Source organism: Sceloporus occidentalis, unplaced genomic scaffold (genome assembly GCF_023333645.1).
Source record: "Sceloporus occidentalis isolate IW3139 unplaced genomic scaffold, rSceOcc1.0.p SCAF_9, whole genome shotgun sequence".
NCBI lineage: Eukaryota > Metazoa > Chordata > Lepidosauria > Squamata > Phrynosomatidae > Sceloporus > Sceloporus occidentalis.
In genome coordinates this window covers 16,579,594-16,594,977 of record NW_028316989.1, presented here as the reverse complement: position 1 = coordinate 16,594,977, position 15,384 = coordinate 16,579,594, and the positions used below count along the sequence as shown (strand labels likewise).

At 41.5% G+C, this 15,384-nt stretch overlaps 1 protein-coding gene across 21 annotated transcripts in view; it reads right to left on the bottom strand.

Moving 5' to 3' along the window:
• GRAMD1B (GRAM domain containing 1B) overlaps positions 1-15,384 on the bottom strand; it is a 120,510-nt gene that overhangs the window by 18,504 nt on the left and 86,622 nt on the right. For all 21 annotated transcript variants that reach the window (XM_089537470.1, XM_089537475.1, XM_089537471.1 and 18 more), the window contains 6 exons: positions 5,778-5,862; positions 3,955-4,058; positions 3,728-3,823; positions 2,931-3,011; positions 1,223-1,338; positions 601-760 (listed from right to left, as the gene is read on the bottom strand). In XM_089537470.1, the coding sequence (XP_089393596.1) occupies positions 601-760; positions 1,223-1,338; positions 2,931-3,011; positions 3,728-3,823; positions 3,955-4,058; positions 5,778-5,862 (642 nt within the window). The remainder of the gene's footprint in view (positions 1-600; positions 761-1,222; positions 1,339-2,930; positions 3,012-3,727; positions 3,824-3,954; positions 4,059-5,777; positions 5,863-15,384) is intronic.

Here is a 15,384-nt window from a genome sequence, read left to right as displayed (position 1 = left end):
ATATGCAGAACATTTTCTTGCACAACCAGATCACTGTATGCTATCTGTGTGATCTGCAAAGATCAAGGAGAGAACCCTTGTTTTGCACACAGGAGGTAGGGATCCCAATTTCAAGTAATGACATCTCCACTTTCAAAGATCATGTACCTAACAAGCCCACTATCCTCTGCAAGCATCTTACCGTAACACTTTTTTTGTTGTTTAAAGGTTGTAACCTTGCACTAGAAGGCAACTGAAATAAGGTGACATTTGCACTCATGAATTTTGTCAACTGACTGTGTTGGGACATACGAAATGTTTGCAGCAAAGATCCAAGAGAGAACTGAAACACCCAGCAAGATTGTTAAAATAGCCCAAAACATCTACTCTGGCTGCCTGGCCTTGATGACAAAGAAAAATAAACTTAATAGCTCCAACCGAATTCCTTGATGTGCCTGACCCACTGAACTAATGGTGGAAAGCAGAAGGGGAGATGGAATGAGAAAGCAGCCAAAATTAAACCTGGGATATATTTCTGCACAGACAAAATAATTTCTACCTCCCAACCAATTGTATTGTCTTAGATAAGAGATGCAGAGCTGGGAAGGCAGAAATACTTACCGGGACTGGAGCCTCATTGCCTCCTGTAGGTGTGAATGTGCTGATGTTGGTGACAGACTTCTTGGGGAGCTGGGGGCTTGACTCAGGTTTGATATCCACACTGCTTTTTGAGGAGCTATCGTTCACTTCATTTTCTTCCACTGGGATCTCCTCACAGTAACTAAAATAACAAATGGGGTCCAAGCAAATTTAGTTCAGCCCCACATCTTTCCACAAGCTAAGGAGAATGTCTGCCTTGGAATAAAACTATTCCCCTCCTCGTGCAGCAGAATCATGGCAAAATATTTTTCAAATAACTCCAAGACAGAGATTGTTTCCCATTTTTTCTTTTTGTTACACCAACCTTCTACCTTAATGTCCATGTTGGTAGATTTACAAACTGGCTATTATACACTCCCATAGCAAAATCCTGGTCTCAGATTACTTCTATGTGAGGCTGACTGTGCATGACTTTGGCTGAGAATGTGTACCCCAAATTTTTAACAAGCAACCTTCTCATAGGACATAGCCAGATATCTAACATTTCAGATGATACAATAAAGGATTGTTTATTGCAGTCCATTCATTGTATCTGCACCCTCTGAAAGTGGCTTTGCACATTCTTTTGGAGAACTAAGCTTACCCCATCGTGTTGAAATCCTCATCAGGTGGCACATAGTCTTCATCATCACTTGTCAACCCTAATTCATTACCATAACACTGGTGGACAAAGTGCCAGAGCTCCTTTGGACACAGGGGCTGGGAAAAGAAAAAGGCTAAGCTAGTATCTCCCATTAAAAATGTGATGAAAATTAAGTAGTCCAACAAAACTTGACTTATAACTCCAAACATTGATAATGAGCAGTTTTCTCTACCTAATGTTAGGTGCAAGTTTCGATAAGTTTAAAATATGGGCAAGATCCATATGAATGTAGGAACGCCTTCAAATAATCTGGACCCAACTTTTTGAGGTCAAAATCAGTGCTCTGGTTTAAACCCAGAAATGGTACAGGTGTAATATGATGGTCTGACTATTAACCCCCAGTGAACACTCAAGTATACTCATTCTGTATCAGTTGATACTTCAAAAGGACTCCACACAGAATACATTGCAGAAATCCACTATGAATGGGAATATGGTGCACATAAATGAGGTCAGGCCTGCTTTCTCCAGTTAGGGTCACAACAGATGTACCAAAGAAAGGAGAGTTGTTTTTATTTCCCTTGTGATTTTACATGGAGTACAAAGCCTCCATTGTTACAAACAGCTGGAATTTCAAAAACTAATACGTGAAAAGGTCATATATTCTCATAGTCCTATAGGAGAAAAATAGAAAGGAGAATGGTTTCCTTGAAAAGCAAGCCAAACAGCTGTTAGGATGTGCGCAGGCATACATGTGATAATCACATCACTGAAGCGAGGCCATAAAATTTCTAAGTGTGGTTGGAATTTGGCAGGAGCTTGTCATTTTTAGCTTGCTTGTTCCAAAAGGGGGATAGTATTATTTTAAAATAATAATGAAGAAGTATGCATCTTTCTCGAACAGGATAAGCATTTGGCACTACAGATCCTCAAGGGTGTTCATAGTCTGGGAGAGCGAACTGGGAATGGGCTTCTGAAAAACAACTCCACTAACTCAAAGACGTAGCCATGCTTGCCTGGAAAATCAGTGGCATCTTTGAGAATAACTGAAATGACAGGAACTTGGGCTTTTGTAGACATGAGCCTACTTCCTCAGAGGCATGGGGACCTAAGGAAGTAGGCTCAAGTCTATGGAAGCTCCTGGTAACAGCTCCTTGCAGTTAGTCTCAAAGGTGCTACAAGATTCCTTTGCATACTAATTCCATTAACTGTTGTTCCATTTCCTAATGAAATCCATAGCGCTGGTATGCACTTTTAAAACTCTACACAAGTTGGGGACTGAGAACCTGACTTAATGGTTGCTTCCACATGGGCCGGGTGTTTCATAGAAATCATTGGAAGACCTTCTCCAAATACCTCCATCTTCTGAGATAGGTGGGCAGAATGGTTAGGCATCTGTGGAATGTATTTATTAGGCAGGTTTACCTGGTATATACAGCAATGTCTCCTTGGTGACAGACAGTGACCTCTCTCACCTCAATCTGTTTTTTTCTTTTCTTTTTTGGCATCAGCTGAGGCTAGCTTTATCCCCCTTTGTGAGTGCTTTTACTTCTGATGTTTCAGTATGTGTTACTGCCTGTATGTCTTCCTGTTGTGCTATTTGTTAGTGAAGGCAGCCTCGGGAAGATACTGCTACAGGGATGGCTATAAATATTTCAAACGGAGATAGGTTTATATCTATATGAGAAGTGTCCTCATGTCTCCGTACCTTTTCAAGGAGGGCATTCTGCCAGAGCCTGAACATCATCATGTACGTTCTGTCTCGGGCACCAAAGGAAGTGAAAAAGTGCTGTGAAGAGCAAAGAATCAAGGGGGTTAGGAAGGTTACCTAAAAGTATGCTGGCAAAGACAAAAAGAACTGAACTGCAGCTTCTTATTTTCTTAGCAAATGATGTGGGAGCTGAGAAGCTGGACTTGTAAACTGAATTTTCCACTGCTAGGGTGGTCCACAGAACAGAATGTTTGCCACCAAACTGATTCAAGTGTTCTTTTTGCCAATTGATATGGATACTTAACTTTCCGTATGAAACAGTCAGCTTATGATGTGCTACCCTTCTTCCACACAACTATCAACACACTTTTTAATGAATCATCCCTTGGTCATTACCACCTATTCATTTTCGGTTTGAGAACTGTGTGGCCCTCCAAGTGTTACTGCACTACAAATCCCAACAGTTCTCATCCTTGGGTCGACTGGATAGGGTTGCTGGGAGTTACACTTGAACAACATCGATGAGGCCACATAACTCCAGTACCTGGTGTATTTAGTACACCAAGGTGGAAGTCCTACCTTGCATGGATTTGTCTAATTCTCTTTGAAAGCTGTGCAAACAGGTGGGCATCAATACATCTGGTGGCAGCAAATTCCACTATTGTGGAATTCAACTGTCTCTTTCCAGTATTAGTCCATTCCTGGATCCAACTCTACCTAACAAGTTACCTGCCCTTCAGTGGAACTTTCTGTTCTCGGCAGAAGAATCAAGAATGGAGGGTTATGGAACCTACCTTTTCAGTGTCAGTGCAAACTTGGATAGCATTAGGAATGAGCCGTGCAGTTTTTTCCTTGGTCATGGAGCAGATGTCCTTCAAACGGACTGTCAACTGTCCCAAGAAATGGACAACCAGAATGTTAAAGAGCATAAAGATAAGGTGTAGGGACCCAAACACAGCATTTCCAGAACAAGTACTAGGGCATAGAGGGCTGGCAGCAGGCAAGGAGGAGGTAAACGTACCAATGTTTCCCAACGGAAAATGTTGCTGTAGAAGCATATCCAGTTTTCAGAGAGGTAGAGTCGGCCCTGCAGGAGAATGTCTCTTTGAAGTGCACAGGAGTAATCTGCGGAGAAGTGAATAAGCATCAGTAATAAACATTGAAGAGCCTAAATACACCTGGGAGCAGCCAACTATGTACTGTAAGTGGAGCCCTGCCAACAAGCTTTCAAGCTATACAGTAATAGCAGGGAAAGACGATGGGGGGGAAGAATTAAGGAAAACAGATGGGAGGAGATTTATCAGTATGAACTGACGGTTCATTTTGAACTCAGAGCAAAGCAACCAGTGGTGTTGGCGGATGTGCCATGTGGCTGAGCAAACCTTTAATGCGATCAGATGAGGATATTCCAGGCTGCCCCTTCCCATTGCAGACAGGACTTACATCTTGTGTGGTCTTTCCCACACAGAACACAATCTGTACTCAACTGTTTTGCTTTGTAGATAATCTTCTCTGTCTACGATTGCCACTGTCCTACCATAACCAGCCTTCTTGATAGTTATACTGTCATTACGTACAACATGACGCAACATCCCCCGTTCAAAACCATAAACTTTAAGGTATTCAGTTTTCAGGAGAATTTTGTTCCAATTCCCAGAGTTTTTTTCAAGACCAATTCCTTCAACACTTGGCTTTCTGGATGAACAAGTCCTAGCAGAGCAAAACCTGTCCTTGCTCTTAGAGGTGTGGCTCTAAAGATCAAAGTCCTCCTTGGTGTTTTTAAGATATAATGTTGTGCTCTAAGGCCAGACTGGAAGAAATGTCATTCATGTAATTTGGTGAGTGACTTTTTGAAAGTAAATAGTAACTGCGGATAACCCAAATGGGATTGGGAGTGCACTGGAAAGCAAAGTATTCATGCATTGCTACCCTCCTCACCCTCACCATCCCAGCTGGGTCCTGAACCTCTCCGCTCAGGCCAACTCAGTTATTTGCTTTGCAAGAGCTCATCACACACTTGTTAATTGTCTGAATAGTATCTGATCCATCTTGACTCCAAAAGTATTCAAGAGGTTTAATTTTTTAAAAAATGTTCATGTTTGATTATATTTCAAGTTAAGAAAGAGACACATTCCTCTGAAACTACATGTCGTCTATTAGACATGTCATCAGTTAGCTTCCTTAGCTCAACCAACGGAGCCAACGGAGGTAAAGTGGATAAACTGCTGAATCAAATCTTTAAAAACTGCACTAAATGTAGTATTCTACCTTATCTTACAGTGCATCTACACTGTAGATATAATGCTGTTTGACATCACTTTAACTGCTATGGCTCCATCCAACAGAACCCTGGGATTTGTAGTTTTGTGAGGCAGCAGCACTCTTTGGCAGGGAAGGCTAAAGACCATGTAAAACTACAGATCCCAGGATTCCATAGGATGGAGCTACAGCACTTAAAGCAGTGCCAAACTACATTATTTCTACAATGTAGTTGCACACACACACCCAAGACATCAGACACAAGTCGCAAAGAGTTAAAAACCCAGGGTTTGGGGGTCAGTTTTTTAACTAAAATGTCTAGACATATACAGGAGTATAAGGAGTATGTTTCATATACACCTTGTACATACAGCCTGAAAGTAATTTTATACAATGTTGTTAAAATTCTGTGTATGAAACCAAGTTTGTGTACACTGATCCATCAGAAAGCAAAGGTCTCACTATCTCAACCATCCATGAAAAACATTTTGGGTTTTAGAGTAATTTGGATTTGGGGATTCTGGATAAGCCTGTAGTGAACTATTTGCTTGCACAGGAGTAGGAAAATCCTGACGGAGGTCTTACCAACTATGAGGCGCTCTGTGTCGGGAAGCTGTTTGAAGAGTTTCCTGAAGTCTTCATTCCGCTGCTTGTAGGTTGGACTCAGCACCTGCAAAGAGTGGAGGCTCCATTAGAAAGAAAGGAAGTTAACGGAAGGCCAGAGAAAGGGTCCACAAGGGGAAAGTACAGGGAAGGAATATTATACTGTATAACTAAACATGAAAAAGCAGTAGGTATTATCCAATTTCAGATGTGAATAATGGGGGACAGGAGCTAGTTTGGTGAGCACAGATGGTGGTGAATTAGGAAGGAAACGTAGAAGAGAACTATAGTTTTATCAGGAGGATGTAAAACAGAAGGGGTCATTCCATTCCATTTAGATCACAGCACAGTTCCTAACAGTATTAAGAAAGGATTGGGTGTCATCTGCATCCAAAGCCTCCCAAACATTTTACCAGAGAAAACCCTCATTTGCAAGCATTCGTTGATAAATTAAAAGGTAGAAATTGCAAGGCATCTGTTTGGACCACGAAGTTGAAGAAAGGACACAAACAAAGTGACTGTAGCTATGCTAGGTCCTTCTTTGTGTTATCAAACTCACTTGTCACTACTATTATTCTAAAATACTTAGGTTTTTCAGGAAGGCAATTACTATCATCAGATTTCTAGATCCATCACTGGATGGCGTTCATACGGACAATGGACATGGCTGCGGCCACATTTTCATCTCTTTAAAGAAGAGAAACTTTAGGAGCTAGTATATGCCTTTTTGAAACTTAATGGACCTGAAAGATATTGACGTTAGGCTTGCTCTCTTTTCTAAGAATCTGTTGGCAACTCCTGGAAAACCCCTATGGGACCTTCTCATTTTTAACAGCCTCATCAGGCAACGCTGGCTTTTATAGAGACTGAAGAGTAAAACAAGGAGATGGTATAGTAGAGAGTCTGCCTTTCCCAAGTGATAGCCATGGGAAATCTCTCTTAAGGTGGATATGTTTTAGAAAAATAGTAGCTATTCGGTACCCCAAGTACAGGATCTCAAATACATCCGCACATTGGCAAGTGGAGCAGACTTCCACAACCTTGTTGGTAGTTTAGTCTAGTAAAACTACAGTTGAATCTTTCTAATAGGATGAATACTAGTATGACCAGATTAGTGAGACCAGACCTCCTTTTCCAGGACACATCTTACATTTCAACTTTCTGTCCAGGAGGAACTTCAAAATGTCCTCCATTTTCAGCAGGACTGAGAAACATGAATTGATATTTATAGCAGAGTTTGCAGCTTTTATTTTGTGATGCCCTACGTTTTTCTTGACCATCCTACGTTTTGCGGTGCCTTGTCCTCCTTTAACGGTTACGACATCTGGTCACCCCAGACCAAATGGATGTCCACTAAGGTATGTCCATCACTCAAACATGTTTATAGTTGTGGATTGTCCAGGCCAGTTCTGGTTCAGCCAAAAAGAAACCCAATATTGTGAGTAGGTTATGGGCTGCTTAAAAAACTGCTATTAACAAGCCTATAGGAAGATGCATCTCTGACTGATTTCTCCAGCAACAGCTCAGATGTCTTCAAACCTGAACTGCTACTATTGGGTCTTCACTGTCTCTGGTGGGTTTTGGAATCAGGACTGATATACAAAAGACATGAGACCCAGCCTCATTACTCAACTAGACTGAATTGCAAGAAGCAATTTCAAGAAGGAAAGTATATCAGAACAGGAACAACTATTAATGCAGTTTTCTTTCTCTCCACACAGACACACACACAAAGACAGGATCGAAATTCCTCTAGAGTATGCGTTTCAGCCATCTACAACCCCTCATGCATTGCAAAAACCTTTCTCTGCTCAAACAGAAAAAGCCATCTATGCATGCAACAAGTATCTCTCTTTTCTTCTCAAACCACAGTACTCTTAACTACAGCATCTCTCATTTCAAGAAGTCAGTATTAATGATAACCGTGTGCACCCTATGAATATGGCAACCAAACAACATTGCAGACAGGTAGAACTTGGATCTCCGAAGGATTCAAACAGCCATTCAATTATTATACATTTAATGAAACTGTCAATAACAGGGATTTATATGAGTTGTAAATCAGATGTTTTGACTTTTGCCTTCTTCAGTGATGTCAGTTGGAATGAAAGTAATGGCTAGTATTACTTTCACAGAGAGAGCGAGAGCAATATCAGCTATCAAACTGCAAACAGCCAGCATTTGCTACTTGATCAAATGATGCCAAAAGGCCATAAAATGGCTTTTAAATTATGTTAACTTTCAGATGACTTTGTATACTGAGAAATCTAGTAAAAGTTAAGTTATTTATATAGAGAAATCTGGATCAATTTTTAATAATAATAATAATAATAATAATAATAATAATAACTTAGGGGGTTGGAGCAACTGCATCATCTACTCTCATTTATTAAAGGTATGGGGCACACAAGAGGATAAGGGAATGCTATGGAATTTTGCATAATTTCTATGCTTGTGATTTCTTGGGAGAAAAAATATTGCAAGTTAAAAGAAAAAATTAGGTTAATAATAATAATAATAATAATAATAATAATAACAACAATAATATTTATTTATATACCGCTATTCCAAATTCCAAATTCGATCACAGCGGTGTACAGCTAAAAGTGATACAAGATAGCAACAACAGGTATCACCAACAACATATTAAAAACATCTCAATAGGTTAAATCTATATTGTCAACAGAGACTGAACAACGGGTAGAAAAAGGAGCCTAAGAACATCAGCATGAGGCATGGATTTGAGAAGAAGACACTCACAGCTGGAATCTCTTCCCATCCAGAGTTCTCATAACCTTCGGAAAAATCATGCAACCACTCCAGGTACCACAGCAGTCTCTTGTCCTCCAGATCCAGGAGAAGACTCCAAACCGCCCCACCTTCTGACAGAGTATCCATGATAGCACACCAGTGTGCCTCACCAGTTTCACCACTCTTCTTTCTTAATCGCTAGTGGCACATGGACTTCAGGAACAAAATACTCTTAACTCTTTGGCCTGCGACCAAAATTATGAAAAGATGTGGCTGGTTGCTTGGAAAAGTGCGGACTGCACATCTGTATTTCCCCTCACATGTGGCTTTTCAGATCCAAAAGGGATAGGAACTTCTCAAGACAGTCCATAGCAAACAAGTTCATTCAGATAAGTTTGTTGGCTGGTCCAGCTGTCTTGCCACGATGCTGCGCTGATATCTTCAGCCAAATATATCTCAACAATAATGTTCAGAGCAGATCATAACAACAGTGCCCACAGAAGCTACCCACAGGACTGCATTTCAGCTCCAAGATGGCAAAGTTGTAATGGGAAAGTAGTAACCACGTCTTCCTTGGGGCAATAAAGCAGCAGAACCTCAAACACCTAAGTTCTAATATCCAGGCTTGTACCACTTCTCAAACCCAATTGGTATCTCTGGAGCAGCAAGGAGTCAGTCCGGTTGCAGACCTTTCCTCCATGCACAGTGTACACAACACAGCTATGTCTGGACTCAGTCCAGTGACTGCCCTGGACACTCCTTGTTCCGTCTCTTCTCTAAAAGGCAGCTTTATTCCTTTTTAAAAAAAAATCTCATGGAAGGAGAGGGTGGGGAAAAGACACCAAAATGACTTGCACATGTTTTACGTTTCGGTCTCTGGGTTATTCTGTTGGCCAATGCCCTGGAGTAACCTAGCTTTGGCCCTCCCTCCTTCCAAGCAGATGTTTCCTGCAATGCAAAGTTGCTGGACAGAGTTTGTATTGGGCGGGAAGGAAAGAAGACAGAATGGCCAATGTGTACAACAACAGAGATGACGAAATCCCAAACTGCTCTATTTATCAGGGGCTCTTTTCTTTCAGCGTGTTTTCTTCATGTAAATATTCAAACAGAAGAGTTCACGAGTACCAAAAAATGTGAAGTTCTCTCTCTATCCTCACCAAATTCTATCTGAATCCAGACCCTTTGGGGATTTGCTTGATTTTCATCCAGGGTTCGCAATCTCCCTCTGTCTCAAGATCACATTCCTTCCATTTTTAAAAACAAAGAATTGGGAAATCAGACTAAATGTATTCAAAAGTTCCCCAACAGGATATAGATTATATTCTGAGAACAGGGATGTTGCATGACGACTTGCAATGTATGGTAAAGAGTGTCTCAAAGCTACAGAGATGCAAGCATTTGTAGGTAATGTTTAGGAAGACAGGATTAAGGGAAAGGATTTAATTCCATGGACCACAAAAGATCCCTTTCCTCACAATTGCTTCAAAAGTTCCCAAGGGAAGAATGCAATTTCTCTGAACAGGGTACCTACCAACAAGTCAGTTTGACATGGTCTCAGTATACATGCATACATTCCCATTCTGTGGAACCCAAATACTGTGAATGGTAGGATTAAACTGGAAAGGAAATGGGGCTGAGATGCATAGATAGAGGTAGGGAGAGCATACAATAATAATAGCCTACAAAAGCTGAAAGGGGCTGGTATGGGGGTATGAAAAAAGGAACGGCCAAGAGAAGTGAGCAGCATTTGTAGTCCACAACAACTACATCCCTCCCCCGCTTGTATAAGTTATACATAAACTTAGACAAGTTCTGTTGTAAGACCAGAGGACTCTAGTTATTCCAAATGTATTAATACTATGGTAATATCTAGTAATAACTGCTGTAATCTTTGTTGGGAATGCCTTTGGATAGCAATAAGTTCAAAACACTGGCCTGGCTGGTGATAAGCGCATCTCATCCGTATTTCAGGAACTTCACTGGCTCCCATCCTATTTGTAAGCATGGATAAAAATGCCAATGTGTAACTCTGGATGCATCTGCACTGCAGGAATAATGCAGTTCGACACTGCTTTAACTGCCATGGGTCCATCCTATGGAATCCTGGGATTTGTAGTTCATTGTGGCACTAGAGTTCTCTGGCAAAGTCCCAGAATTCCATAGCATTGAGCCATGGCAGTTAAAGCAGTGTCCAACTGTGTCATTTCCTCAGTGCAGCTGTAGCCTTTAAATCCCTATATGACTTGGGGTACAGGCATCTGAAAAAATACCTGATCCTGTACAAATTATCCTGTGTATTGAAATCACCTCTGTGTGGACTGCTGTTCAACCATAGGAACAGGGACCAGAAAGAGACTTTTTAGTAGTGAAACCCATTCTAGGGAATGCCTTTCTCAAGGTCTACCCAGTGTCAATAATGTTAGCTTTATAGTGCCCAAGCACAAATATTTATAATCTCTGAGGTTTTTATTGTTGTCAGTTTTGAAACAGCATAGCTTCTGTATTATATTCTTTTATAGGTAGGGTTGGGCTTAAATCATATAGGAAGTTTGCTGAAAGTAGGATGGTTTTTTGATTGTACGTAATCCAACTCTTACGCAGATGAATAGATACATAAAAGAGGTTTTACAGTGTATAAATATGGGATGTATACATACAGAAGCAAAAAAGGGTAGCATTTCAATGCTCTATAAAACTGCTTATAGTCACTTTTCCACTTTCCTTTCCTTATTTATATTCCATTTTTTCTTTTGCTTGTTTAGTCCAATTCTGCTGAAATTTGTTTGGCTTCAGAATAAGTGTATCTCATCATTTCTTCCTTCTTTCCTCACTCCCATTTTCTTCTTCCTAAAAAACCAAGCGGCTTCAGGAGAGGATGATGTGCAGTAGAGGGGCATATGTTACCATTTGCTTCTTTTTCCACATCTAAATGATCTCCCTCTCTGTTTTAATTCTGTGCAATTCTAGAAGAGCATATGTTACAAAGTGTTCCAAACTTTTAAAATGTTTTTTTTAAATGTTATAAAATGTTTTAAAAGCTGCATAACACCATACACTAGTCCACACGAATCCCGAAATTGACAAGAATGCAGATCCGCCTGGCGTGCAAACTATGGCAGTGATGTCAAACAACCCCGGGATTTCAGCTACTCTTGACAACATGATAGTGGTCATGTGGAACTATGAATAAAGTGCTTTTTGTGCAGCAGCGCTGGATTTAAATTGGCCGAATCCTTTCGCTTGAGCAAATGACAACTCTTTCCTGCTCTAACTCTAATGAGTACCCTTTGAAACTGAATGATGAGAAACGTCTTAGATAAAGATCAAGAAAACGTTTCCTGACTATCTGCATGCCACCCACTCACATTCTCTAAAGGAAAAGGAGGAGCACAGAGACAAATAGAGGCGGGAGGCTAAACATTAACTTTAGGGCAAACACAAGGAGCTGGGACAGAATGGTACAGGAAAAGGGTGAGTGGATGAAGGGTGGATTTCATACTGAAAAAGATCTCCGTGGCTTTGGTGGTGGTTTTAACCTGAAATCTTAGCATAGAAAATCCAAGTGGAAGGCTGAAGAGGAAAAAGAGTGAGGTGCTGAAAGAGGAGCAAAAGAGCAGGTGGCATCCAGGTATCACAAACTCCAGGAGGATTGATAAAGAAGGCAATAGAGAGATGGGCAGACAAAGTCGCACGCCTCTCCTTTTAGACGTAAGGGCTTATTCGCATAAAATCTGAAATGTACATAAGGTGAACTGGTAGGCTTCAAAAGATGGGCATTAAGAAGGAGGAAAGTCTATCCCACTCAGAGAGTTGGATACACACACACACACTTTCTATCTCACACAACTACAGTGTTTTCTACAATGTGGCTTGCAGCAGACTATGTGTGTGTATGCATATCTACCTATCTAAATGAGCATACATACACACACTTCCAACCCCAGTGTTTTTCATACACATGATACCACAACAGCTAGGAATTGAGTGACACTGGGTGAGTGGATTCAATGAAGCCCACTATTTCAGGGAATTGCTAAGTATTCTGTTACTGACAATGACAGTGATGGAAACCAAGGCATAGGACTAAAGGGTGTAGCAACTGGATATTAGATAGGAAGCTGGACATTCAATGAACCACTCATACATGTTCGAAGCAGCAACCAAAATGCAAACAGGGTCCCTTCATATTTCAGTAATCTTTTCAAATCCTTCCCCATTTTAACATAAGTTAGGAAGCATTATACAAACAATGCAGTTTGGGGAAGAGGACCTCTAGGGCTGAGAGAAGGCCAGCTTGCCCAAGGCCATCTCGGTAAAGTTTGACTGGGGAAGGATTTGACCTGGCAAATTCCTGTTGCATGTTACTGGGGCCATGAGTTGATGCACCAGTTTTCTGTACTGAGGGTAACATACCAAACGTCTGGTTGTTTACACAGGTTAGATTTTAAATTGCATACTTTTAAATCATTCCTGTGAAATGGAGAAGGTGATTAGGCCACTTGAAAAAGTCCCTCATTGCACACATGTTAACTGATCAACATGCATTCAGGAACCCCTGAAGCTCAAATAATGAAGGTTTATATGATCACCATCACCCATTTTTTGACTGGTTCTTTGTACATCATTCAAGGCCTTATCTCCACTGGCCAGTATACTCTGGGGGAAGCCCATAGTACCCTGCTCCAACCTGCCCCTATTATTTGGCCATCTGTTCCTGCACTGTGATGGCTGTCTGCATGGACATCCCACCAAACTGTCTGGCACATCTGACACCACCATGCAGACAAGGCCCTAGATTGCAATACTTTGCACCTAGCATAAGACAAAGAGCATCTGAGAAGGTAGCTCAGTAGCAGAGAACATCATTTCCATCCAGAAGGTCCTAGCCTCAGGCCCAGCATCTCCTGTTAAGACTGAAAAGATCTCCATTTGAAACCAGAGCAAGTAGCTGCCAGTCAGCGTAAACAAGACCAAGTTAGATAGACTAATGATCTGACTCAGTAAAAGACTGCTTCCCATATAAGCCAAGGAAAGATTGCCTTACAATATTTACTAGGCTTCTGTTGATAACACGGGGATCGTAATACATAGTTACTTCACAAGATTGTTATAAAGATTACTGGGATAATGTGGGCGAATTACTTTCAGCACTTGCACTGCACAGTATTATTGGGTTTCAGAGACTGCCTAACAGAGCAAGTATTTATTGCACCACAACAAGCATTTATTGCTGTATGCCGCAGCTCACCTTATAAAATGTCTTATTAAACCAAGGGCCCTGCTTTTGGAAAGCGACAGTGCCAGAAATCCCTTTATTGCTCAGGAGAGGAAAGCAGCCTCATGAGCAAAAACTCATTACAGCTATTATTGGGAAGGTTCCTGAGCTCAAAGCATTTGTTTAGAAGTGAAAAGGCAAATTTTGTCCCAGTGTTGAATCTGAGGAAGGTGTCAGAGCTCAGTGCGAAAGGGAGAGGAAGAGGCTGAAATCACTTATTCAATATTTCTTAACTGGCTTCTCAACGCCAGGGGTTCCTGGATGAGGTGCATCATCCAGCTCCATTTCAGTCTGGTTTCAGGCCTGGTTATGGGATTGCCTTGATGGACATCTATGCAGGGAACTTGACAGGAGAAGCATGTCCCTATTGGTTCTGCTGGCTCTTTCTATGGCTTTTAATACTATCAATCGTGCTATCCTTCTGAACCACCTCTCTAGGATGGGGCTTGGAAGTGCTGTTCTACGGTGGCTCCATTCTTTCCTGGAAGGATGCTGTCAGAGAGTGGTGCTGTAGGATTCCTGCTTGACACCTTGGCCATTGGCCTATGGAGTCCCTCAGGTTTCTGTTTTGTCCCCTATGCTATTTAACATAGAGGCAGGTTGTCCAGAGTTTTGGAGTCAGGTGTCACTCATATGCTGATGACACCCATTTCTATTACTCCTTTGCACCTAATTCCAAGGACGCCGTTCCTGTCAGTGGTGTCACTAGGGGGTGCGGGAAGTATGGACTGAACTGGGTGACACCTCAGAGGAGGGATGACACCCAGCTGAGCCCTTCTTTCTGCAATGGTGTATGTGCGCATGTATGCCAGTGATGCCTGGCACCCACCCCTTCTTCACCACTGTCCTAGCTTTTTCCCTGAGGAAGAAGCTGAGGCATCAGAGGGCAAGGAGGGGTAAGCATGCCCCTTCTCTCCTTATGCCACCTCACTTATCCAGCCACCTTCTAGCCATCCTGGGCAGGTGGGTGGCCAGATGAGTGAGGAGCAAGAGAGGCAGCGGCAGGGGAGGAGAGGCAGGGAAGTTCATTGCTGTTTTTGCTGTCCAGCGGCCCTTGTGTGGTGTGGCGGGTGTCCAAGCAGCTGGAAAGTGGGGTCAGGCCACTGTCTTTCCCCCACATGCCAGCAGCACTCCATAGCAAATGACACCAAGGCTAGTGATGCCACTGGTCCCAGTGCTAGACTGGTGCCTTTTATAGTTATTCTTTTATTAATTACTTTGTATAGTTTTTAATTTGTATAGTTTAAAAATATGTTATCAACTTCTTTTGAGTCCCTTTACTGGGAGAAGGATGGGATATATGTGAATAAAATAAATAATACAAATAAATAAATAAAATTCTTCTGTAACTTCACGAAGTGTATAAGATTATGTAGTGTTCTCCTGGGATAATCATTTCTGCTTTCTTTTTTTTAAAAAAATGAAAAAGCCAAGCACATCAAAACACAATAATCTTTTACCTGTTCTTGCATTGGCCAGTAAAGTCTGCTGTATTTATTGCAACTGTTTAAGGGATGCCCTGCATGGCATCACATGGGCCAAATGCTTCCTCATGGGCTCATG